Source organism: Tiliqua scincoides, chromosome 3, assembly GCF_035046505.1.
Source record: "Tiliqua scincoides isolate rTilSci1 chromosome 3, rTilSci1.hap2, whole genome shotgun sequence".
In the NCBI taxonomy this organism is placed as follows: Eukaryota; Metazoa; Chordata; class Lepidosauria; order Squamata; family Scincidae; genus Tiliqua; species Tiliqua scincoides.
The window spans coordinates 28,709,409-28,734,707 of record NC_089823.1 but is presented as its reverse complement, the minus strand read 5'-3'; the positions used below and the strand labels follow the sequence as shown (position 1 = coordinate 28,734,707).

At 42.4% G+C, this 25,299-nt stretch overlaps 1 protein-coding gene across 9 annotated transcripts in view; it reads right to left on the bottom strand.

The window, feature by feature from the left end:
- The window catches only part of NBEA (neurobeachin), a 472,923-nt gene that overhangs the window by 307,051 nt on the left and 140,573 nt on the right, over positions 1–25,299 (bottom strand). For 8 of the 9 annotated variants that reach the window (XM_066621990.1, XM_066621993.1, XM_066621995.1 and 5 more), the window contains 3 exons: positions 22,351–22,789; positions 2,880–3,034; positions 1,006–1,132 (listed from right to left, as the gene is read on the bottom strand). In XM_066621990.1, coding sequence (XP_066478087.1) covers positions 1,006–1,132; positions 2,880–3,034; positions 22,351–22,789 — 721 coding nt within the window. The remainder of the gene's footprint in view (positions 1–1,005; positions 1,133–2,879; positions 3,035–22,350; positions 22,790–25,299) is intronic. The other variant, XM_066621994.1, reaches the window with a different exon arrangement.

Sequence of the window (25,299 nt, the reverse complement as noted above, 5' to 3'; positions counted from 1 at the left end):
TTCTTGTAACGAGGTGTGTGTGTGAAGCATGTGCTTGCTTCCGGCTAGTGCTGAGCATGGCATTGATATATTTTGAATATCCCTATCAGTGTTCATGGCACCTTGCAAACTAACTATCCTGAAGCCTCCTACAGATCCAACAAAACCAGATTGTCTGCACACTTATTAGATGGGAGTTTTCCATCTCTCCTAGCCCTACAGGTCACACACATGCTCAGTACTCTCCCCAGTTCCCCTCACCCCCTTTATCTCCTAGTCCTCAGATCACACACATGCTCAGTCTACTCACCCCAGTTTCCCCCACATCATTTCTCTCTTAGCCCTCAGATCATACACATGCTCAGTCCACTCATCCCAGTTCCCCCCACCCCATCTCTCCTAGCCCTCAAATCACACACATGCTCAGCCCACCCTCCCCAGTTCCCCCATCCTTCCCTCTCCTGGTTGTCTCAGTGCTTTAGTTTCTGTATTTGCTGCACATCAAAACATTCACCAAGTGAATCCTTCATGATGGGAGGGAAGATCCTTTTCTGAGCCCTGAATCTTCCCTCTCAAACTTTGTGCAAGAATCTTTGCAAAGGAGCCCATCCGAGGCAAGGGGGGGGGAAGGTAAACTTCAGACTCCCACCTGAAATTCAAAAGAGAGGCTCTGTTCTGCCAGTACAGCCACGCTCACTGGAGAAATGGAACAGGTGCTGCCTCGCTCTTTTGCACCTGCGCAGGCTACTCTTTTAGACCCAGAAGCTTCTCTCTCTCTGCAGGACTGATGCAGGCTTGGAAAATGGCGGCACCCACTGCCAGATTCCAAGATGGCTCATTTTGCCAATATCCAAGATGATACCACCCAGTTCATTTTGCCAGTTTCCAAAATGGCGCCGCTCAGCTCATTTTGCCAGTATCCAAGATGGTGTCGCCCAGCTTTTTGCAACCCACCCAAAATCAGGTCATGACCCATCAATTGGGTTACGACCCACAGTTTGAGAACCTCTGCACTATGAAACATACCTCATATTTTCAGCTGAATCTTCTGGCATTGGTGCAACAGTCTGAACTGCAGGGAGGTTCTTACTAGTAGCACCATTCACAAAACTAGATGAGGAGGAGGAAGATGAAGATCCTGAATCCACTGCACCTATTCCCAAAGAGAGTACATTCAATCAGAAAGACAATACATTAACAGTTTCTTAAAGTAAATAAATATGCTTGCTAACAGCAACACTGGGAAAAATGACTATTTTTACAAACTCCACACATGGAACAAAACGAAAGGAAACAGAAATTTAACACCGTAGCTTAACAAAGAACTTTCCTCAACAAAAAAAGATAGCTTCATTCTAAAAATAATATATTTAGACAGAAAATACTTTAAACATTTTATTTGAGTACATTCCTTCGTTTTTGGATAGTAAACAAGTACTGGCTATAGGAATTCTACCAGAAATATGTACACCTGCATTTTAAGGCTGCAATTAAGCTCTTATGGGGGAGTAAGATCCATTGAATAAGTGTAATTTATTCTTAGTCAATGTGCACAATTTTGAGTTCTCTGACCATTCACTGGTCACCATAAGAGGGGAAAAACTGACAAAACCCTGCTGTAAATTCCAAAACAAACAAATAAATTTAACCACTGATTAATTCAAAGCATAAGAATGGGATTCAAATGTTCATCACAATATATTCATGCAGCAATACTGTCTTATCTTATTTTTAACTGATCTAGTTTTTCTTCCTACAAATGTTTTTGCATAATCACGTATTACAACTAGAATGAGAAAAGGGGATTTGGGAGACATCTAGTGTTTCTAAGTTACTAACATGAAATCTTTTCTCTGCAGTAAATTGTGTAGAATTATGTATAGACTTAAGTAAAAATTTCTGGAAAATATTATAAACTGGACAGCATCTGGATGTACCGAGAAAGCCCATCAAAAACAGGATAAAATTACTATAGGAATAATTATAGTCATATGTTTGCAGCTGACATATAAAACATACAGAGAAAATGAAAGAGAAAAAAATATAATTGACGTCAACGTAGTTAGCTTAGAGAAAGCAATCACCCACAATTTTAATGAAATTTATGTACAGTGCTCTTGATTAACAATTTTATTAATAAAGATATGTAAAGGACATACTATAGATCAGTGTCTCTCAACAAGCGATTCTCAAAGAGTACTACAAGTGGTAGTACTTGAGGTGATTTCCGGTGGTACATGTGGGACCCCCAAACCCCCATCGACTGGCAGCAAGACCAGCAAGACAACAGAACAAGCAGCAGTGGGAAGCTCAGCTCAGCAGGCAGAGCTCCAGCATGCAGTTTTTGCACACTTGAAAAAGCCTTCCCATCTGCCCTGAGCCTCTTACCAGTGTTTGAAAGTAAAGTTTTGGTGGAACTTCCAATAGGTGGACCATGTGAAGTGGTTCAGGGAGGTCAAATGTTGATAATTTCAGAATGTATTTACTGAAGTATAGTTTTCTGAATAGGTGTTGAGAGAAATTGAATCTTTACTCTCCCCAACATAAAAAAAATTGTCTACAAAGGTAGAGTCAACAAATATTAAATGCCTTACACATGTTCAATTAAAAAAGACAAGAACTGCTGAGGCACTTCAGAGGCATTAGGAACGAAAAAACAGTTATGTCGTGTGCCACAGCATTTCTGTCTTTGGGCTACCATTGAATAAATTGGCTCCTTGCTTAGAATACAATGGATCCAATATGAAATTCAGCACGCATCCTTATCAAAATGGTCCAAGTGGAAAAATGTCTCCAATTTTTGCAGTTTTTATTACATATGCATGTTACACACAAAAAGGATACAAAAGCAATGTGGAAAGAAAAAAGACAAGGTTCACAAGAATATCTAAAGACAATACCTGTTGTATTAATCATACTTTTTGGTGTAGCTCCTGTGGCAGCAAATATATTAGGTGTAGTACTCGGTGGGAGTCCACCTCCAGTTGTGGCAGCTCCTACTGTGGTGACAGCTAGGCTTCCAGGAGGAGGTTTCTTCACTGGTACTACAACACTTCTGCAGAGAAAAAAATTAGAGCAAAATCAGAAAAGGTACATGTGGCAATAGTTTCTTTGAATAGTTTCTTTCAATAGTTTCTTTGAATCCCCCTTTGGATTAAAAAAAGTTAACATTATCGCAGCAATATCTCATCTCACAATACAGAAGGACCAATATTATGAATACATTACGCTCTATTGGTGTTCTGAAAATGCAAGTAACTTTGTCAGGGTAATTTCATAGTTTAGGAATTTCAAACATTAGTTCTAATTTTGCTTAGAGAAGTGCGTACTCAGCCATAGTACTGAAATGAAATAGCCATCATTTAGATTAGTGGTTCACAAACCACCAGAAGAGTGCCAGTCCCCCTTAAGAGTGGCTCAGAAATGAGTGCCCCAATGGTGCACAGCAATTGCGGTGCTGCCAGGACCAAGGGGCTTTTTAACCTGCCTAGGGGGTTGCGCTGGCTGGCTTCTGGCAGGGTGCAAAACCTTGCCACCCCCTTTGCAGGCCTCCCTGCTACTGCAAATAGCTCTGATCACCAACTGGAGCCCACTTCTGATTTTAGAATGAAAACTGGGACACTGGTGAACTCTTATTTCCAGCAGTGGGGAGGCCCCCAGAGGGAGCTGCAAGCTTCCCACACCCTGCCAAAGGCCAGCACAACCCCTCAGGTAAGTTTAAAAGCCTTTTGGTCTTGGTGGCAGTGCTGTCACTGGCGCCCTGCCCCACAAGGATCTACCAGGTTCCAACTCCCATGTAGAAGTTCGGGAACCATTGATTTAGATAGTTAATTCTGTATAAGTAACATCTGATGATGTACACAGGAGTACAAGAAAGCATAGGCAGAAATAAATAAGTTAATCCTGAAGATGCTACAAAACTTTTTTCTTGTTTTAACACCACTAAAACTGCAGCATGAAAAGGCAAGTACAGGCAACGGATGGTTTCAGCTATCTGTGGTTCTCCATGGTCCTACGACCCTGCAACCCCTACCAAGTACTTCTGTTTATCTTATTTACCCTGGTGCCAAGCAAGCATGTTTTTTCCTTTTAAAGAATGCTAAAAGAGAATTGCGACAAGCAGACAGGCAGCCTGGACACAGCCAGAATGGTTAAGCTTCCTGCTTCCTGGTAACATTCACTTAGTCTCCTCCCTCTAGCATCCAGGCTGCCTCTCTGCTTGTCACAGCCTCTTTTAAGGTTCTGTAAAAGAAATAAACATGGTTGCTTGGCACCAGGGTAAATAAGATAAATTAAGGTAATGAGCACACGGAGGGGGGGTAAGTATTGTGCTTCTCCATATAGGGTGCCATCTTACCTGTGGAGTGGGGAACGTATCCCCTGCAGATACAGGGGGATGCTAGTATTATCTTACTATTATTATAGTACCATTACCACATGTAACGTAAGCAACAAACAATTTGCTACGAAGAGCTTACTGTGTAAATTATGTACGGGGGGAGCAAGAAAGCAGTATACTACAGAGGAAAGAGAGGAGATGAAAGACTGAGGTTAAAAAGTAAGACTCAAGTCAGAGGTTCCCAAACTTAATTTGTTCACAGCATCCTTTGTGTTGGAGTAATTCCTTCACAGCACCCCTACAGTTCTGTTACTATCTCAGAAACACAGAGCCAGAACTTCCGGGAAAATATCCCAAGGTGCACCAGGTGCCCTTATGAGTTTGCTGCAGTGCTCAGGGTGCTGGAGCACACATTTTGGGAACCGCAGGATTAAGTAGTTAAATGAAAGACTTCACGTTCTTTCTCAAAATACATTATTTTCATGAAAATGTAGAGGTAAAACCACATAGGAGTGTCAAAAATAAGACCCGGGAGTGGGATGCGGCCCACTGAAGCTTTTTATCCGGCCCTCAGGCTCTCAGCTGCTGAGCAGTGCTGAGGTGTTTTACTGCTGCAAGGGCAACCCACATGAAAATTGGGCTCTCTTATATCTTGAAATATGATCAAGATTTGTGTATTTTCTCTTCTGTGATTTGTAGCTAATGAGTTCCTAAGTGAGAATAAAGTGCTTATTTTTGGTTATGACCTGTTTAATGACATCACTTCCTGCCTAATGACATCACTTCTGGCAGGCATCATTAATGCTGTTCAGCCCTCGGTATGAAACAAGTTTGACACCCCTGACATAGATCTTCCAGGGGAGGCTTCCAGACATATGGGGAAATAAACAAAAGACTAACAGCCCAATCCAACATAGAGCTGCATTATCTTTTATGACAGTGGAACACACTTCTGCAGTTATAAATGCCTACACAGCAGTGTGCACAGCTTGCAACTGGTAGCCATTCAAACTCTGCTGTAAATCACAGTGGTGCTAGAGGCCCACTGTTGCTGCTGTCTACTTTCAACAGTGGTAGGAAGCTGGTAGCAGAGGCAAGGAGTGGGAGGTTGGGGGTGTTTCTGAGCAGGGAGTGGGGAAAGTGGGAGACAGAATGGGAACAGGAGAGTAGATTTCAACAGCACCACCAAGAGTCAGATCCTAACCCTGTGCCCTTTTCTCTCCCTTCCTGTCCTCACATTTGTGCCAGCAAAATAGCTCATGCAGATCAGAGGGAAAGAAAGTTCCCTTACCTCAAGGAGGCCTCCAGACCTCCCCCCCACACACACACACAGGATAAAACATGCACTCCATTGGTGCAGCTGTTTTGCTGGAAGGGATTTAGGTAGGCTTGGACTAAAAGACCTTAAAGGAAGCAGAAGACCTTTGATACTGAATAATTTACTTAACAGCAATTTGCCTCCTTGAATACCTTTCATTGGATAGAAAGGCAGGATATAAATGCTATACATTAAATAAATAAATAAATAAATAAATACATACATACATACATACATACATACACACACACACACACATGATTCCCTCCATGCACCCAGCAAGGTACTTTATAGCCATATATTTTCAGCCTGCTCTGGAGGAAGACACTATAAATGATTTTGTATTAAATACACTTTTGCATACTGTATTTACCCTTATTAAATTAGCACTACCAAGATTTCAAGACACGACATAAAATAGGTGCAGTTACACTGTATTCCAGGAGGAAAAACACTAGACACAAAAACAAGGAAAGCTTTAAATGCACTCATGGCAAGTGCAGTCATGGCTGCAGCAGGCCACACACAGATTTGGACTCCAACGGTTTATATTTCAGTAACAATACCATGGGTTACATACTGTCCAGCTGCTCATGTGAAGATTTCCCTGTCCCTGAGAGATAAAATATCAAGTGCTACTTGGTGTTGGTTACTAAACAGCATACTTTCAAGGAAGGAGCTATTTATTTGATAAATACGTATATTCTGCTTATCAACACACATTGCAGAGCTAGTTCACATTGTTTGAAGAATAAAAATGGTATCAACAGAAAATCTACAAACAACAACATGAGGCAGAAAAACTATAGACAACACAAACTCAAATGTAGATTCACAGGTATTAGGATGACACCAGAGTAGGTACAATGTGGGCCTTCCTTGGAAGAGTATTCTATAAACAGGTGCTACTACCCAAAACATTCTTTTCCTAGTGGCCATCTGGCTGATCTCTGAACACTGAGGCACAGAGAAGAACCCATTTCTTCCCACAATAGTCTATAAAGTATACCATATTACATTGCTGATCTCATAAGAAGTTGGATGCCTCAGAGTTAGAAGCACGGAGAATACCTCCTCTGAGTAACCAAGAGCGTATAGCTAAGCCAGCCACAAGCAGCCAGCCGGAGAAGGGTGCATGCAGATATAGAACCACTGTGTGTTGGAACAATATAGGACACTGATGATGCAATGTGTTCTCTCTTTCACTCGTTCTAAGATACTGAAGAACCAGAGGGTTCTTTCCTGTCCAGAAAATAACACATATAATTACTTCTGGGTTTTTTCCCCCCTTATGAATAATTAAAACACTCTTTGTATTGCAGTGCAGGAATACACTTTGGTCAATAGCTGTAGACTCTAGCCACAGACTCTAGATCTGTGGTTCTCAAACCTTTAAGCACCGGGATCCACTTTTTAAAATAACACTCTTATCGAGACCCACCTATATTTATAAGCCTTTAAAAAAAGGCTTTACCAGCCACTCAAGCCTCACTTTTAATCCTTTTTATTACGATGAGGGGGGGCAGCCTTCTGGAGCATTTGTTGAGCTCCACATTTATCGGATTGGGACCAATCTTGTGACCTTGTATTCCTCCTCGCCTGGCCGTTGATATGAGCCAAGGCATATTATCTGACTTGCAAGTAAATGTGCACATGTGGCTCAGTTTAGCCCTGAAGGCTTGCTACTTGGGGGGGGGGGGCATTTTGAGGCTGTTGTCTGATTAATGAATGCCAAGGAGTGTGGTGATAGTGATTGGGCAGCAGTGTTCCCTTCATATCAGCTTGCATTAACCCTTGATGCACATAGCTCAGTGATTCTTGGGCATTTTAGACCAGGATCCACGTTTCATGATGACACTCTGTCCAGGACCCACCGGAAGTGATGTCATGCCCGGAAGTGACTTCATTAAGCAGGAAGGGACATCACTTCCAGGTTTTCACCTAGGAACTCATAAACTTCAAATGACAAGAGAAAACATTCCAGCACAGAAGCTTTTCCAATTTTCTGTCCTATGCTACCACTGCTACCAAGCATTCCACCTGCAAAATTCAATATACTTCTTGTAACGAGGTGTGTGTGAAGGGTGTGCTTGCTTCCGGCTAGTGTTGAACATGGCTTTGATATATTTTGTGTTCAAATATATCATCAGTGTTCATCAGTGTTCATAGCACTAACTGGGTGCTGGCAACCTTCAGTCTCGGAAGACTATGGTATCGCGCTCTGAAAGGTGGTTCTGGAACAGTGTCTAGTGTGGCTGAAAAGACCGATTCGGGAGTGACAATCCCTTCCACACCAGGAGCAAGTGTAGTGTGTCCCTGGTCTGTCTCCCTGGCTGTGGGCCTTCCTTCTTTGCCTCAGCCTGTTGGCCAAGTGTCTCTTCAAACTGGGAAAGGCCATGCTGCACAGCCTGCCTCCAAGCGGGCCGCTCAGAGGCCAGGGTTTCCCACTTGTTGAGGTCCACTCCTAAGGCCTTCAGATCCCTCTTGCAGATGTCCTTGTATTGCAGCTGTGGTCTACCTGTAGGGCGCTTTCCTTGCACGAGTTCTCCATAGAGGAGATCCTTTGGGATCCGGCCATCATCCATTCTCACAACATGACCGAGCCAACGCAGGCGTCTCTGTTTCAGCAGTGCATACATGCTAGGGATTCCAGCACGTTCCAGGACTGTGTTGTTTGGAACTTTGTCCTGCCAGGTGATGCCGAGGATGCGTCGGAGGCAGCGCATGTGGAAAGCGTTCAGTTTCCTCTCCTGTTGTGAGCGAAGAGTCCATGACTCGCTGCAGTACAGAAGTGTACTCAGGACGCAAGCTCTGTAGACCTGGATCTTGGTATGTTCCGTCAGCTTCTTGTTGGACCAGACTCTCTTTGTGAGTCTAGAAAACGTGGTAGCTGCTTTACCGATGCGTTTGTTTAGCTCGGTATCGAGAGAAAGAGTGTCGGAGATCGTTGAGCCAAGGTACACAAAGTTATGGACAACCTCCAGTTCATGCGCAGAGATCCCAAACCTCCACTGCCTTGTGACTACATTCAGTTATGGAAAAGGCTTCAGGAGTCAACCTTGAGGCAAAATCCGGAGTGGGAGTCCCTGAGGCAGTTCATGGCTGAACACAGTCATGTTCTGGCAACTCCTGCGACACCACTGGAACCAACCATATTGGCTTCTGCCTTTCCATTGGACCATTTCAGCGACGTGGAGAGGGGGGATTTGCTGCATGGGTAACAGTCTATCCTCCATATCTACTTTACCCAGGCACTGGAGAGGACACTCTGTTCCATAACCACTATTCAGAGCGCGATACCAGTCTTCTGAGACTGAAGGATGCCAACAATGAATTGGTTAACTGGCACAGAGTCTTTTGTTCTGGTTCATTCTTTTTCTCATTTTGCAAAAATAAAGAAGTACAAAAGTCTAATAAGCCATTATCCTATCCTTGCCTATGCCAAGTATAATCAAAATCAACTGGGATTTATTTGTTAAAAAAAGGAGTTAGGACTGTAGGATTAACAGTTCAATCTTAAGAGTGTGTGTACCAGCAGAATAACATGCTTTATGGTAGTTTCAAAATGTGACTATGACAGTTAGTGTGGCTTGGCAGCTGCTGCAAGCAACAAGGAAAGTGCGTGGGACCCAGGAAGCAGGTGAGTTTGGTGGCAGCAGCATTCACCAAATCCTAACCCCCTTCCTGGGCCCAATCCGCCTTCACAGATCAACGCAGACTTGTGCCAGTGATATCACTGATACAGGTACAAGTTGATCAATGGTGGATTCTGTGGTTTACCCCGTAGAGGCCCACAGGATACAGAGAACATTTTGTTGGCACCGCTGCATCACCATGCGGGGAGTTGAGTAGGACTGGCTACCCATGTTTGTGAGATGCTGTTTTATACAAAAGGGAAATTCGATTATGAATCCTCACCTTCAAATAGAGAACATTCTGTCTCCTGGGATCTCCATTTTGAAGCTGTCTGAAACAACTCCTGCATTTGGCTGGAATTTAGAGTGATTGTCTTTTATGCTTCCAATAAGGTTGGCATTACACAAAATAAGAACATAAGAAGAGCCCCACTGGATCAGGCCAAGGACCCATCTAGTCCAGCTTCCTGTATCTCACAGTGGCCCACAAAATGCCCCAGGGAGCACACAAGACAACAGACACAACCTGCATCCTGGTGCCCTCACTGCATCTGACAATCAGAGGCAGCTTGTCTCTAAAACCAAGAGCTTGCACATACTTACTATGACGTAACCCGTAATGAACTTTTCCTCCAGAAATTTGTCCATTCCCCTCTTAAAGGCATCCAGGCAAGATGCTATCACTACGTCCTGTGGCAATATATCCTATAGCATCCAGTGGCAAATAGTTATACACCTAGAAGTCTCACTAAGATATTGATAATTATAATGAGAATTCCAGAGTAATTTAGATTACATAGAACTCAATTAAAAAAGTGGAACTAAAAAGTGATAAAAATTTCATTAATAATATTAGTATCACAAGTGCAAACATACAGGTGGACCCTCATTATCCACGAGGGTTCAGTTCCTGGACCCCTCATGGATACTGAATTCCGCATGATATCAAATCATGTGGATTTTGGGGTCCACTGAGCTTCCGAACATGACTGAAGCCTTGCTCCAGTCACATCTGGAGATATTCCGAAGCCCACAGAGGCTGCACACAGCCTCCACAGGTCTCAGAACAGCCTCCAGAGGTCCTAGAAGGGCAGTCCCGGTTTTCGGCTGAAAACGTTTCTGAGGCTCCCCAAAAGTGTTGGAAGGTGGTTTTCAGTTTTGCCTTTTGAGGCTGTTGGAGGGCCTTTCTGAGGCCCATGGAAGCTGTGAGCAGCCTCCATGGGCCTCAGAAAGGCCCCCCCAACAGTGCTGGAAGACCCCCCCAAAAGTGGAAGTCGCTTTCCAGAGCTTTGGGGGGCCTTTCTAAGGCCGTAGAAGGGCATTTCTGGTTTTGGCTGAAAACCAGCCCTTCCAGGACCCCTGGAGGCCATTCTGGGGCCCAAGGAGACTGCGTACAGCCCAGCCCAGTCCGCGGTGTGTGTGTGTGTGTGTGTGTGTGTGTGTGTGTGTGTGTGTGTGTGTGGCAAGATGAGAAAGTTATTCACTATGCAGCCTGGGCTTGCATACTCTACCCAGCTTTATGAATGGAACCACAGTAATCTTTCATGTACACACTAGAAAGGCACAGATGAACGGTGGGCCAACTGGCAGATCTAAAAGTGGATTTGGCATTTTAATTGCCAGTTGAATACCTTAACACAGCATCCACCATATTTCTTACTGGCTGTCTACTAGTAAAGTTTTTAAAGAAAAATATAATGAATTACAGCAAGTCCTCACTTAAAGTAGTTTTGTTCTAAGCCCTTTCGATATAAAATTGATGAGCAAAATAAATCAATTCCCGACTGGGACCACTGTCTGTTAAGTTTGCACATTGTCCCCATGTCTAAATGGGTTTTCTCCGGCCTCAACTAGCCTATAGTTAAGTTGGTTTCGTTATACAGTGTCATTTCACTTGACGTTGCAGTTTTCAAGAACCTACCAACAATTTTAAGTAAGGACTTGCTATACTCATGTGCTTGGCACAACTTGCCTAAAACCTGCACACATAATGCACACCCTCAGATGTAGGTTTCTCTTCTAACTGATGAAGTAGAATTTTTAGCATGAGGTTATACAAGGCAGTTCTTTAGTTTGTTAGCTATGATCGTCAAGAAGTAAAGATTCTAAATTCTAAGAAATTCTCCTGAAAATAGGCATTCTTCAAAATTCTTCAGGATATATAACTAGAGGTGGGATTTTTCAGTGATAATGAAATAAAAACACATAACAGAGCTTTCTGCACTTCTCATTTTTGTAAAGAAACACAAAATCCAAAATCTGCATAATCTGTGAAAAAAATAAAATCATTTCCTAACACCTCTACATACATGTGGCTGCATCTGCTGACACTATACCACTATATCACACTTTTAAAGTGATTATAATTTATAATTATAATTTATAAAAATGCACCCTTGAAATAAAAATATATAACACTACTTTCTGTACTTCTAACTTTGGAAAACACTGAAATCCACTAAAAGATAAAACCATTTTCACCTCTCTCTCTCTCTTTCTACACCTCTATCTATATATACCTATATTTATATCTCTCTAGCTAACATTTAATTAATACCAGGAAATTATTTCAGAGATCACAAGAACGCTAACAAGCTTTGTCTCAAAATGTAAGTCTTCCAGCTGTAGGAACAAGGAGGTCTGGTATTTCAAATAGAGTAGCATTTTAAAATTAAGATGATTGCATTACAAATTTAGGAAATCTATTCTTTTAATCCTGACTTCTGAACTTTTTAGGCATGACATGATCATGACCATGACGATTTGCCAACTTTACAAACGCTCCTGAGGCTCTGAAGACCTTATCAAGAGTTGTGATATGCAGTCATATTTTTCTGATGGCAAAGCTATAGAGATCATCCACAGAACACAATTGGCTTTATCCAAGAAAGTTAGCCATGACTAAACTAACTTGTCTCATTGATTTTAATGGTGCCTTGTCATAAACTAGTTTTCTTTCAATACAATCCTATGTGATTTGTAAATCTTAAATTTAAATAAGCTATTTTTTGCTAGATAAAGAAAGTAAAGATGCTCATGTCTCATGGTAAAAATGGATTGTTCTGCAATAGCTAGTACAATTTTGAAGTAATTAATTCAAATTCCAAGATAGATGGAAAAGATACTCTAGATTCAGATTTTCACTGTTTCTGTCTTTTGGTGGAGACCTATCAGATTTTAAAGATGTCTGTCAAAAACTAAGCTTTCAAGTCAGGTCTTTGATCTTATAAGGCTGCCAGAATTTCAAACATCTGTTTGATTTTTGAGTTACACATACACTGGTATCACATTCTAAATCATTATGGCTGAGGTATTCTAAATAATTGTGCGAGCACTTAGCAATGATTCACTGACCACTAAGAAACTTAAATAATCTGTATTTGCACAATCAGTGCAAATATACTTAGAAACAAGAAGAGTGAAAGGAGGATTTTAGGAGAACTGTGAGCTATAAGTAGTTAATTACATAATGCAAGAAAGGGATAGATAAGACATCTTTTGGCAGGAGGCAGAGCATCCTACTGCATATATTTTGAAACACAGCATAATAAAACTAAATACCGCAGTGAGAAATTTGAAATCAAAGTAGCATTCAAAGTTAGCCACTGAAAATTCTAATAATAGATAGAACCCAAAAAAGCACACCCTCTTTTTGATGTAATAAGCCATTGAAACACATGCAAGGAGCTCAATATAAAATAGCCACAACCTGAAGGACCTATGCCTGTGCATGACACTTTATCTCTTCTGAACCCGCCCCCCGGTATCACAAGTTCTTTTGGAATTCTGAGTTTAACACTCAAATTGATACATGGCAGAGTCAAATTTTATGCTACCTATTCAGTTCATGGGAGATCTGTTCCAGGAACACTTGCGGATACATGAATCTGTGGATACACAGATCTGCGACCACTTCCAGTTTGCTTATCCAGCCAGAAGTGGCTTTCTGAGGCCTTCACGGACCCATGACTCATCAGTGGATACTGGACATACACGCAATAATTAGTAGGACTGAGTTAATTGTTTTCTAGAGAGAGAAAACCTTTGAACAAATGCCAAAAAATTCAAAATTCAAAATTAGGCCAACTTAGGATCCAATCCTATCCAACTCTCCAGGACCAATGTATCTGCAGTGCAGCCTTTGGCCTTAGAGACTACCGCTAAAAATTCCGCCACCAGGTTAGTAATAAGAGGGGGATAATCACTGAGAAGAATTGGGAAAGGATCAACAAGGGAAACAGGAAGAGAAGAAAGAAAAGAATCAAGTAAGTGGGACCTGAGGTTGTGATGAACAGTGCACCAAAGAAGGATATGATCCAGAGTATCTGGTTCAACTGAACAAAATAGAGATAATCTATTTGGACGAGGAGTTTTAGAGAATCTCCCTTGATGTAATGCCGATGGAAAGATATTCAGTCTTGCCAGCATAAAGGCCCGTCTTTTACTAGGGTTGGTAAGTTGGGTAAAATAGTTCGCAGGACAGCCCAGAGAAGGGGACAAACCAAAAGAGAGAGGCGAGCAGGTCGGATTTAAGCTAGACAGTAAAATTGCATATTCTTGCTCCCAAAGATTAAGTTTAATGAGATGATGCGCTTTTTGAAGGTCCAAATCAGCTAAGAGTTCAGGAGAAAGATCTAAAGAAGATAGTTTGGCATCAATGAATTTACATTCCCTCACCCTGAGGAGGCCTCTGTGACTGATCCATCTGCAGGATGCAGTGCACGCCTTGTCAGTAAGGCTGCATCAGTGCTGGAAAAATGGATAGGACTGGTCCTTAGTATCCTTCTAACATTCTCAATGCAATTGGTTTAAAATGATTTCTTCATTAATATAGTGAAAACATTTTCCTATCAATGGGAATGCTCCTTTATTTCAATGAGCAAGACTCAGAGCCCGATCCTGTGGTCTGCTTCGTGGCTCTGCAGCGCGGACCACAGTCGCAAACATGCCATAAGGTATGTTTGCGGGGCTTACCACCAGGCTCCCGCCAGAGCTAGCCCAACTACAGCCGGTGCTAAGCCAGCGCGCAGCGGGCGCCCGGGTTCTGCAACTTGGTAGTCTCCTGGACCGCCGGGCTGAGGAACGGGAGATGGGGGCATGACCAGGGGCATGGGGGAGGTGTTCCAGGGAGGGGACAGGCATGGCCGAGGGCATGGGGGAGGCGTGTCAGGGGAAGGGGGAGAGGCGGATCCAAGTCGCTCAGGTAGGGCTGCTTGCCCTACATAAGCGCCTTTACTTTAGCGGCAACCAAAAGGTCGCTGCTAAAGTGAGTCGCCCCATTGCAGGGCTGTTTCCCTTACTCAGGGGAAGGGGATGAACGTCACCTTATCCCAAGGAGCCTCCCGCAGTAGTGCGGGAGGCGCAGGATCTGGCAGAGCTCTGGGAAGCTCAGGATTGGGCTGTTAGGGCCCTATCCTAGGATAGGGTTGGGCCCTTAGGAGTACATAAATACTTAAATTGTTTTTTGTGGAACCCTGAAGCGATCATTTATACTATGGCAGTGTTTCTCAACCAGTGATACATGTACTACCAGTGGTATGTGAGGTGGCATCTGGTGGTATCCACGTGACCACCAGTCCCCTTCCATTTGCCAGCAAGACCAGCAGCACAATGCAACAACCAGCAGTAGAAGACTCAGCTCAGCAGGCAGAGCACACTAAAAAAAGCCCTCTCATCTACACTCAGCCTCTTGCTTGTTTTTGTCGTGTCACATCTGGCCTCCCAATTCAGAAGTAACTGGCAATGACATCATTGCCAGTTACTTCTGGTGATACTTCCAACAGGTGGACCATGAGAAGTGGTACAGCAGGGGACAAACGATGAGAAACACTGTACTATGAGAAATTTATCCCCCTTCTTTTCCCCCCTTTAAGTTCACCTTAGAGTTTAAGCAACACTTCGGGGGCTTAGTGCAAGAACTGGTGAAAGGGAGACGCACTATAGATCACATGCTAATTTTTTACTGAGTTCTCCTCTGGAAAATTTTTGGGCTAAAACCATCAAATCACTTACTAAATGCATGATAGTTTTAAAAGCACTTTGTAGACTGGTTGCAGATAGGGCAACACTTTGGACAAAAAAACTTTGGTGATCACACTTTAAATCATGACCTTAACCTACATTTTGTATTTGTTGCCTCTGCAATGATACTTATCAAAATTACTTTAATAGAATACTTTCAAACAAGATGACAGGCAACACTGCATACCTTATTATGTCTCCTCTGCTCCTGCACAAAATATGAAATTTCAAATTTTTATAAAGAGCTAGAATTTTATAGCTGATTGGTTAAAAATAGCCTTATGGAATACACTTATAAGGGAAACACTGACCTAAATATAATATTGCCAGAAAACAGATATCAGTATTTTTAGTGTAAATGTTCTATGCAGCTTTTTGTCAAACAAAAAGAATATGAAATGGAATTTGTTATTTTCATTCTAAAACAGCTGCAAATCTGGAGCTTGTCATATACTTCTACAAATACCGCCTACAAATTATTCTCAAGAAATTCAGTCTGATGTTAAGATGAGTCATAACTTCGCAAGTCCAGACTCCAGGGCCTGAGAAATCTGTTTATATAGCTCATAATGTAATTACAGCTACCTTAAGACAGATGAGGCAGAAGGCAGCAATATATTGAAACTGATTGAAAAATGCAGTTGTCCAGAAGCACTTGTGGGGAAGAGGTCTCTGTAAAGCTGCTCAAAGCTTCAGAGTTTGAAGTGAAATTTTTGATGTTGTCACTCTCAATCTATTGAACGGCTGACGGACAATCAAACCCGTCTGGCTAGCTGGCAGCTCATTTTGCTGGCAGGTGGCAAACAATTAGACACACCAATTTGTGCCTCCTGATGACATTAAAGCATGAAACTAAGTTGTATGCGGGGCCTAGTGATTTGTGTGAAAGCATTTCAAAAATAATACTCTTTACCGTGGCAACTCATTTCAGACTGCCACCTTCCATTATGGCTTTGAGTAGTGAAGACGACAGACTTGAGTTACGTGCAGTGCGAGGGCGCTTCTGTTCAATCCGTCATCAGCGCCCCCCGAGACCTCAATCCCTCCTTTCATCAATATCACCTCATCATTTACATTTGATAGTACTTGAACTGCTGAATTCATTAACTACACAGAAGACCTATTTCATAAGATGTGTTGAAACATATTTGGTGCTTTTAACATTTCATTTACAATTCTACATGCTTTAAAAATGAATTACATTATATTTTATATAGGACAGTATTGTAAGATTTGATCATGCACCAACTTCTTCATAATATTCTTTTTTTGTAATTGCTGCTGTACAATAAGCAATATTTATTTTCTGTGTGAAGTTGAAGAGACTTTTCATTTAGAGTTCTTATAAAATATATAATTAAATGTATTAAAATACTTTAGCACTAAAATATAGTATTAGTAACTGGTAGTAACTAGTATTAGTAACTAAAATACTTTTAGTATTAGTAATATTTACTAAAATATTAGTAACCGGAATAGTAACTGGAATAGTAACAGTAACTGGAATAGTTTGATGACAAAAATAAGGTTTTTAAACCAGAATAATGCGTTATTTATTAATAAAGCAAAGATCTGCACAAGTCTATCCTTGCTCTGTCAACAGCTGTGAAGTTGTGCAAAAATAAAAATTTTAGCGTATTTCTTATGAAACTCAGATATTGCATATACATAGCATAAGCAGCTACAATATTGAATGTGGAAACAAAAAGATTTGCAAACACATGGAAACATGCAAAATGAATGTTTCCTTACTACACTTACACTATATTAACACATTTTGTAAGTTTTCTGTAAATCTTGTTAAGTTTACATAGGTTGCAGTTAGAGATTATTACTCATCTCTACCATTGTATTTACAACTGTGGCTAAGCATGTACAAGATGTAACAGAAGCTAGATAGAAAAACTAGCTTCAACTTTTGATACAGATACAGACCCAAAGTCATGCCTTCGAGCTATTTCAGTGTGTGGTACCATATGAGCCCTTGGCAAGTAGTGCATGCTGAGCCAGCGGTAAAATATTTGATTGTTTCACCATGTGTCAACATGATGACTTACCACACCACTGGAAATTTAAAAACTTAACTCATATAAAAGGAAAAAGTCAAAGCTTTAGTTATAGAATCAGCAAAAGTGTAAATCCATTAAGGCCTTAGTATATAGCTGTAAAACGTAAATATATTTAGATGTATATAAGAGTACACATACAAAGAGAGAGTGTGATCAAGTAACCGTGTGGAGGAAGAGCAAGAATGAGAGTAAGTCACATTCCTCCTAGCTCTTTGGCAAGCTGATCCATTCAGCCACATCAAACACCCCACCATATTTATGAGTCACATATGTATGAACACTTCTGGAGAGTAATATCTGCTCAATTACACTGGGTGTCTCAAAGATTCAAATAGCCCCCTGAATCAGTCATATTGATGGTGCTAATTACACAGGCCTGTGAATTTGAGGGCCAGAAAAACTTTTTACAAAATTTATGGTGGTTTTATAGGAATTTGGGGTGCAGAGTCAAAAAAATGGCATCAGTTTTGCCCTATCACATCTAGTTTCAAAGATACGGCATACCCTTGTAAGAGAATGGTTCAAGCAGCTTCCTTGGGAGGAAGCCACGGCATAGGCTTGCTCAAAAGGAAGCTTCTTGAACCATTCACTAATGAGGCTATGCTGTATCTCCAAAACTAGATGTGACATAGGGCAAAATTGATGTCTTTTTTTTTTTAATCATTACCCCAAATACACCCAGGAAGAGGTCTAATATTTAAGACAGTAAAATGTGTGTTAGCCTGTGTTATCTAGTAATATGTGATTATTTTCATGGATCTAATATCTTTGGTATGCCTTTCTATACATATGTGCACCCAAGCCAAGACCAAATGTGATGACACCAGTGAATTATACAAAGAGAAGGTGTGTGTGTATGCATGTGTGTGTTTAAAATAGTTAGTTCTCTAGAACTTCATAACTATTTTCTATGATGTAGTATTTCTATAATACTGAGATCTTTTGGGGGTTCTTAGTGTTTTTTAGGTTCACAATATCACCCTTTTTTGGCAGGGGTATCACTTGATTGATTTTACAAGGGTAAAAATTGATTAGACCAAAAACTGGACAAGAAAGTTCATGCTCATTGGAGGGACTACCTGGTCAGGTCAACCATACCTAGTCAAGTATGGTGATAGTAGAAGCCCCCAAAGTGCCCTTGGGATAGGGAGGGGTACCACAGGTGTCCAGTGCTGGGTTTTGTTTCTGGACCCCCAGCAACTTGTAACCTGGCATTGCTGTTGGCATCATAGTGAAGGTGAAAATGTATGGTAAACACTGAGATCAGTCCCTTGCTGCAGAGCTTGTTACCTGTCAAGTAACAGTGTCTAAATGGTTATATAAATCAGAATTTTGCTGAATAGAGAACTCACAGCCCAATCCTGAGCTGCCTGGAGTGCAGGGCTGCCGCAGTGCCAAAAAGGGCTACTGCAGATTCCAGCATGCCCCAGGCAGCTATTGCTGTCTCCTTGGGAGAAGGGGACTTTCATCCCCTTCCCCTTCTACTTTACTAAGAAAGTAGCCCCACAACGGGGCTACTCTGTTTTATGGCAGTTCTGGAGCTGCCGCAGAATCAAAGTGCTCCATGTTGGGTCATGCAGCCCAACATGTAACTCAGGATCCGGTGGAGCTGAGCTCCACCTGTCCCACCCTCCTCCCACCCCGCTTCCTCACCGGAATGCCCTATCCCCGCCCTCCCCATCCTGGAATGCCTCCTCCCTGCCTCTCCCACCTACCTCTCTGCTGCACAGCAGTTCAGGTGACCGTGGAGCAACTGAGTACCGGTTTTCCACTGGTGCTGGACTAAGGTACTGGGATGGTGCTAAGCCTCGCAAACATGTCTTACAGCATGTTTGCGACAGCATGCATCAGTAGTAAATTGCCGCATATTGCTCAGGATTGGGCTCTCAAGCTGCTAAAGGAATGAATAAGCTTCTATGTCACCGTATGATCAGTATGAACTTACATTTTCCAGTCATATTTTTTGATTAATGAGGCAATATAGCCTTCTTCCAAGGCTGTTGGAGCTGAATATAGCACATTTCTAGTATTTAGCTAACATTCTAAAATTCAGTGAAATATATTTGTTCAACAAAAGCTATGGTTGATCCATTTATCATACGACTGTAAAACTTGGAGAAAAATTACAATGATTAACTACCGTATTTTTCGCTCCATAAGACGCACCTGACCATAAGACGCACCTAGTTTTTAGAGGAGAAAAACAAGGAAAAAAATATTCTGAACCAAATAGTGTAATAAAATATTTAATAAACTATAACAGAATAACATTTGAACCATGTAAAGTGAACAGCAGTCAACAGTGGCATTAAGAACCATTATCACTGTCATTAACAAATGGAGAGACTTAAAGGTTTGAGCACTCTAGTTTTCTGGAAACCCCAAGAACTCATCATCGCTAGAGTCAGAATTTATGAAGCTCACAAAAGTAGGTGCACACAAATAGGGGATCACATTATCTTTCTGCTACAATGATGTTCTGCCAAATTCCAATCCACTGGGCCTCGTGCCCGCTTAAGGCTGATCAGTCCCCCTTGTGCAATTCACCAGTGCAGCAAGCAAAAATGAGTCCAGTTCCAGTCCACAGATGCCAAGTAAATCAGTCCCATCATTCAGAGTTACCAAATCAGAGTCCAGAGCCAATAAGCCAAATTACAGTCCAAGGTCAGGTTCCAGGTAGGTCAGTTAAATCCATCAGGGTATCCAAGTCCAGTCACAATCCACAGTCAGATTCCAAATTCAATAAACCCAGTCAGTCTCCTCCCCTACCTCCAACCTGCACTCCTTCAAAACCCACAAACTCTTTCTGCCTCTGGTACTCCTTATATCCCTGAGGGCCCTATTGCCTTCCAGTGGCTGCAGCTGTGCAGCACTCTCTGCTGGATGCCCAGGCCTTACCCTTAAAGGGGCCACTGCTGACACCACATCTACCTCCTCACCAGATCTTCCTGGATTCCAATATAAGGGGGGGGGAGCAGATCTCTATACAGACCAGTGCAAAAACAGGGGAAAGGTGTGGGGGAGGTAAGATCTTTGTATAGGCATCACAGCAAGACCAGTGCAAAACCCCTTGCACACAGAACCAACAGATGGAAGGGGGGGGGTGCAGATCTCCATACACGCCAGTGCAAAAGCAGGGGAAAAGTGTGGGGCAGGTAAGATCTCTGTATAGGCATCACAGCAAGACCAGTGCAGAACCCCTTGCACACAGAACCAACAGAAGGAAGTGGGGGGGGGTGTGCAGATCTCCATACACAGCAGTGCAAAAGCAGGGGAAAAGCGTGGGGCAGGTAAGATCTCTGTATAAGCATCACAGCAAGACCAGTGCAGAACCCCTTGCACACAGAACCAACAGATGGAAGGGGGGGGGTGTGCAGATCTCCATACATACCAGTGCAAAAGCAGGGGAAAAGCGTGGGGCAGGTAAGATCTCTGTATAGACATCACAGCAAGACCATTGCAAAACCCCTTGCACACAGAACCAACAGATGGAAGTGGGGGGGGGGCCAGCAGATCTCCATACATAGCAGTGCAAAAGCAGGGGGAAAGTGTGGGGCAGGCAAGATCTCTGTATAGACATCACAGCAAGACCATTGCAAAACCCCTTGCACACAGAACCAACAGATGGAAGGGGGGGGGGTGTGCAGATCTCCATACATACCAGTGCAAAAGCAGGGGAAAAGCGTGGGGCAGGTAAGATCTCTGTATAGACATCACAGCAAGACCATTGCAAAACCCCTTGCACACAGAACCAACAGATGGAAGTGGAGGGGGGCCAGCAGATCTCCATACATACCAGTGCAAAAGCAGGGGAAAGGTAAGTCAGCCCCAGTAGAGCCAATGGGGCTCACTCCCAGGGATGAGTGGACGGGAGAAAAGCCTGCCAGCGCCTCCTCTCCCAGGGAGGAGCCCGTCTCAGTCCCTGGGCTCCCTGGACTCACTCCCTAGGCTCGCTCCCTGGGCTCACAAGCCTGCCAGGGGCTCACTCCTAGGGATGCGTGGACAGGAGAGAAGCCCGTGATTGACTCATTTCGCCTGGAGATGGACTGGTAGCTCGAGGATCGACATAATGAGCACCCCTGCCTGCCATCCCACCCACGCTTTCCTGGGAGTGAGCCCCAGTGACTCTAAGACTTACTTCTGAGTAGACACGCAGGCTTGCTCAGCAAGACTGCCACCCCACCCACGCTTTCCTGGGAAGCGGAGCCGAGCAGAGGGGGCGGGGCCAGGGGCGGAGTTTTTTTTTTTTTTCAGTATTCGCTCCATAAGACGCACACACTTTTTCCCCCACTTTTTGGGGGGGAAAAAGTGCGTCTTATAGAGCGAAAAATACGGTAATTTTGCCAAAGCAATTCAGATGTTAACTATTCACTGGGTTTAAAGCTGCTTTCCCTAGAAACCTACCAGTAATAGTTTAATCTCTAGCTGTTCGAACTGGAACTATTCCAAATTACCCAACTTTAATGAAATTTTGAGTTTCACTATTCTTCAGATGACCAGAAAAAGAAATGAATTTTAGGTAGTTACAAACACAAGAGGAGGAGGAGGAGGAGGAAGTAGACAGTTGTAGCTTCGTTTTTGTTTCTCATAACATTTGCCACATATTGTTGGATGGGTAAAGGCATACTAAAAGGCAAACAAATAAAAAGGCTGACACTGGAAAGCCAGAGTAATTCTGCTGAGCATTTTTAGACTGTTTTCTGTCTCAAAGGTATTTCAGGATGAAAAGCATTGTTTTATAGTTATAGCTTCACAAAAACAGATCTGTTCTCCAAATATTAATTATACTTTTATTTGCTGGTAGGAGACAAAATTCAATCAAGATATCTTTCCCATAAATAGTATGGTTTGTTTATAAGGTAGCACAAACGGATATAAAGCAGCTCTGCATCCACTACAGAGTCTTTATCAATGTCTCACAGACAATCTATATGTTCTGATGTCAAGATTAATTAATATAGGACTAAATAGCGACTGAATTATATATACCTGTCAAAGGAGTGAAACTGCATTGGAAGAATAGGCTGAGCTTCTCTCTTCAGTGCAGGATCAGGGTAGGGAATTGGATCAGGGCCGCATTCTGCAATTTCAACAGGAGCTGCCACCAGACTTTTCAATATTTCCTTGACATTGATGCCCTTGCTTTGGCTAATGCTTGATATTGAGGAGGCAGGTTTCAAGATTTCACTCGGACTCTCTGTTAAACTCTCCTGAGATTTCTTCACCTCAGTTGACAAAGTAGATAACAGTTCACTCATGGCATCAGGCCCTGTGCTTGTTTCTAAGTCTGTCCCATTCAAGATACTGGGCATCTGTTCCTCTCCAATTCCAGAATCAGTATGAGGAATGGAGGTTTCCAGCTGGATATCTTCAACTGGGGTCAGTGTTTCTTTTTCCTTGACATTATCTGGAAATACAGTAGGAGTCTCTGTAAAAGAAAAGTGATACAAATCATTTAACCTTGGAAATTAATACTATAATATCAATATCTTATTCAGAAAAATTGAGAAATATAGTTTTGCAGATGCCTGGGTAGAGGCCTCTTTCCACCAAACAGTGGAGAGATAATTGATAGTTATCCACTTTTCATTGCACTCTATCCCCTCTCTTGGACTCACATGGCAATCATGGCTCACATGTATTCTCTGGTGCGCCCACTTCTACCTTGCTCAAGAAGCCAATGCAGACTTTTGAGTGCAACATTTCAAAAGTGCCTATTTGGGCAAATTTTGGATCATAAAAACAAAGCAACTGATATCAGTTGCAGGAGGTCAGTTGCAGTGGGCAGGAGGTCTGGTCTAGAGGGTAGAGCCTCCGTTTGCCTGAAGATAACATCCACAAGGTCGCCAGTTCGAGGCCACCGGCAGCGTGCGACCTTGAAGCAGCTGACAAGCTGAAGCTGAGCTATTCCATCTGCTCTGAGCATGGGAGGATGGAGGGCAGAATGTGAAGCCAGATCGGAATGAAACACCTGAATGTAGTGGTTCTTGAAAGAAAGAACCTTCTTTCAAATTGTAAAAATCCCTATTTAATAAGGGATTTAAATAAAGCCTGCCTATGTAAACCGCCTTGAATAAAGTCTTGAATAAAGACCAAGAAAGGCGGTATATAAATACCTGTTATTATTATTATTATTATATCAGCAACCCAATTTGTTTGTACACATTTGAACCTGATCTGCCTACTCCATCCGCTGTTGAACAAGAACAACCCTTCAAAAAGTTTATTTTTAAAAGTCCAAAATTGGATATTACAGCTACCTACTACACATGACATGTGCAAAAATAGCCTTGACTCATGTGCCAGCCATGAAGAGAAGACACAGGTGGTACCAGAGGATGGGCCCAGGGGGGGCATGTGTTAAGTGCCACAGCTCCCAAAGGACTCTGGTCAGTCTGTCTTGGTCCCATTATTGGCTGCTGCAGGACTAGGAAAACCAAGAGTTGTACAGCAAATTAGAAAAACCTAGATACCTCGGAATTAAAGGTTTTCTTAATACAACTTCTGGGCTGCTGCCAATGCTGCAACAGCCAATTAAATTCTCCCAGGAGCCCCCATGGGCCCCTGGGAGTAATTCCTATTGACCTCTGAGGACAGGTGGGATTGCTGGAGGGGAGGATAAGCCAGGGAACATACTAAGAGTGGGATGAGATGAGCTGAGTTGATATGGTGGGGTGGGGGAATCTGCTGGAAGTGATGGATGCATGGACACACCAGGGCCCTGAACCAAGCCTTATGTCAGAGTTCAGGGAACCAGGCGATAATTCTAGTAGGGGATGATCCAATCTGAGATGTGGAATCCACAGCCATACAGATCCTGTACCAAAGCTTCTAGTAGTTTTCCTAATAAAATCACATCATTAGTTCTGCACACTCTGAGGCCCCTAACCTCTGTCACTTTTGTGATGGCTGAAATTTTGAGGTTTCTGGTTTGGTTGTTTTGGGACATTCTTTCAGTTTACTGAAAGGACAGAATTTGAAAATAATTCAGCTTTTTGCAGAATGCCACTGCAATCCTAGTATTCATCTTCGTACTTCAAACAAACACACCAACATAGTGTAGATTAGCACCATATTCAATATAACAGTTTCAAAACACGATCAGCTATAACGCAGCTCTTTTAAATAGCTTCTGAACTTTCTATAGAAAATAAAGTTCCCAGTTCCAAAGGAACTGAACTATGTAACAAGTGGGGTACAATGGGAATATTGTACTGACATATATTTTAGAGAGATGATTCGATATGTGAGATTTTAACACATTTTAGATTATTCTAATTTACTTTTCCCACACTATTGGGATAGGACCAAATGAGAAAACCTATCAAGGTAGCCTCCATAGTAATTTGATCTAAAGGAGTAATTCTGGATGCTACTTAATAACTAAAAGGCAATCCATGATGAGAAATCCTGATTTTCTCTAATACTCATGTATTGCTAACAAAAATTAAAGGTTATAGGGGCTATTTTTTCTTGATACATACAGCTACTAGATAAACAAGAGAAACCACAATTATTCTACCAAGTACATGTTTACCATCAGATTGTAAGGGCAATTAGAAGGAGGACTATTGACATACTTTGTCTACTGTGCTGAGAAGCTAACTATTGGTGGAGTCTGTGTAGTCAGATTTTTCATCCATGAATCTGGCTCAACATCTGTCTCCTGGACCTGCACTCGGGAGAACTCGGCTCCACCTGATCCCTCTGAAGGGCATTTCCAGTCCCCTCTGAAGGGCTTTCTGAAGTCTGCAGAGGCAGCATGCTTCTGCCTGCCTTCTCTGTGGGCTTCAGAAAGTCCACTCCGAGGGAAGGTGCAGTAGAGAACAGCTGTTTACTGCTGGTACTAAAGCAAGACACACAGAGGAGATAACCTCAGATCACGTGCAGAGAGCTAACTGGATGCAACCAGTTTTTTATACACATTTTAGCTTATAG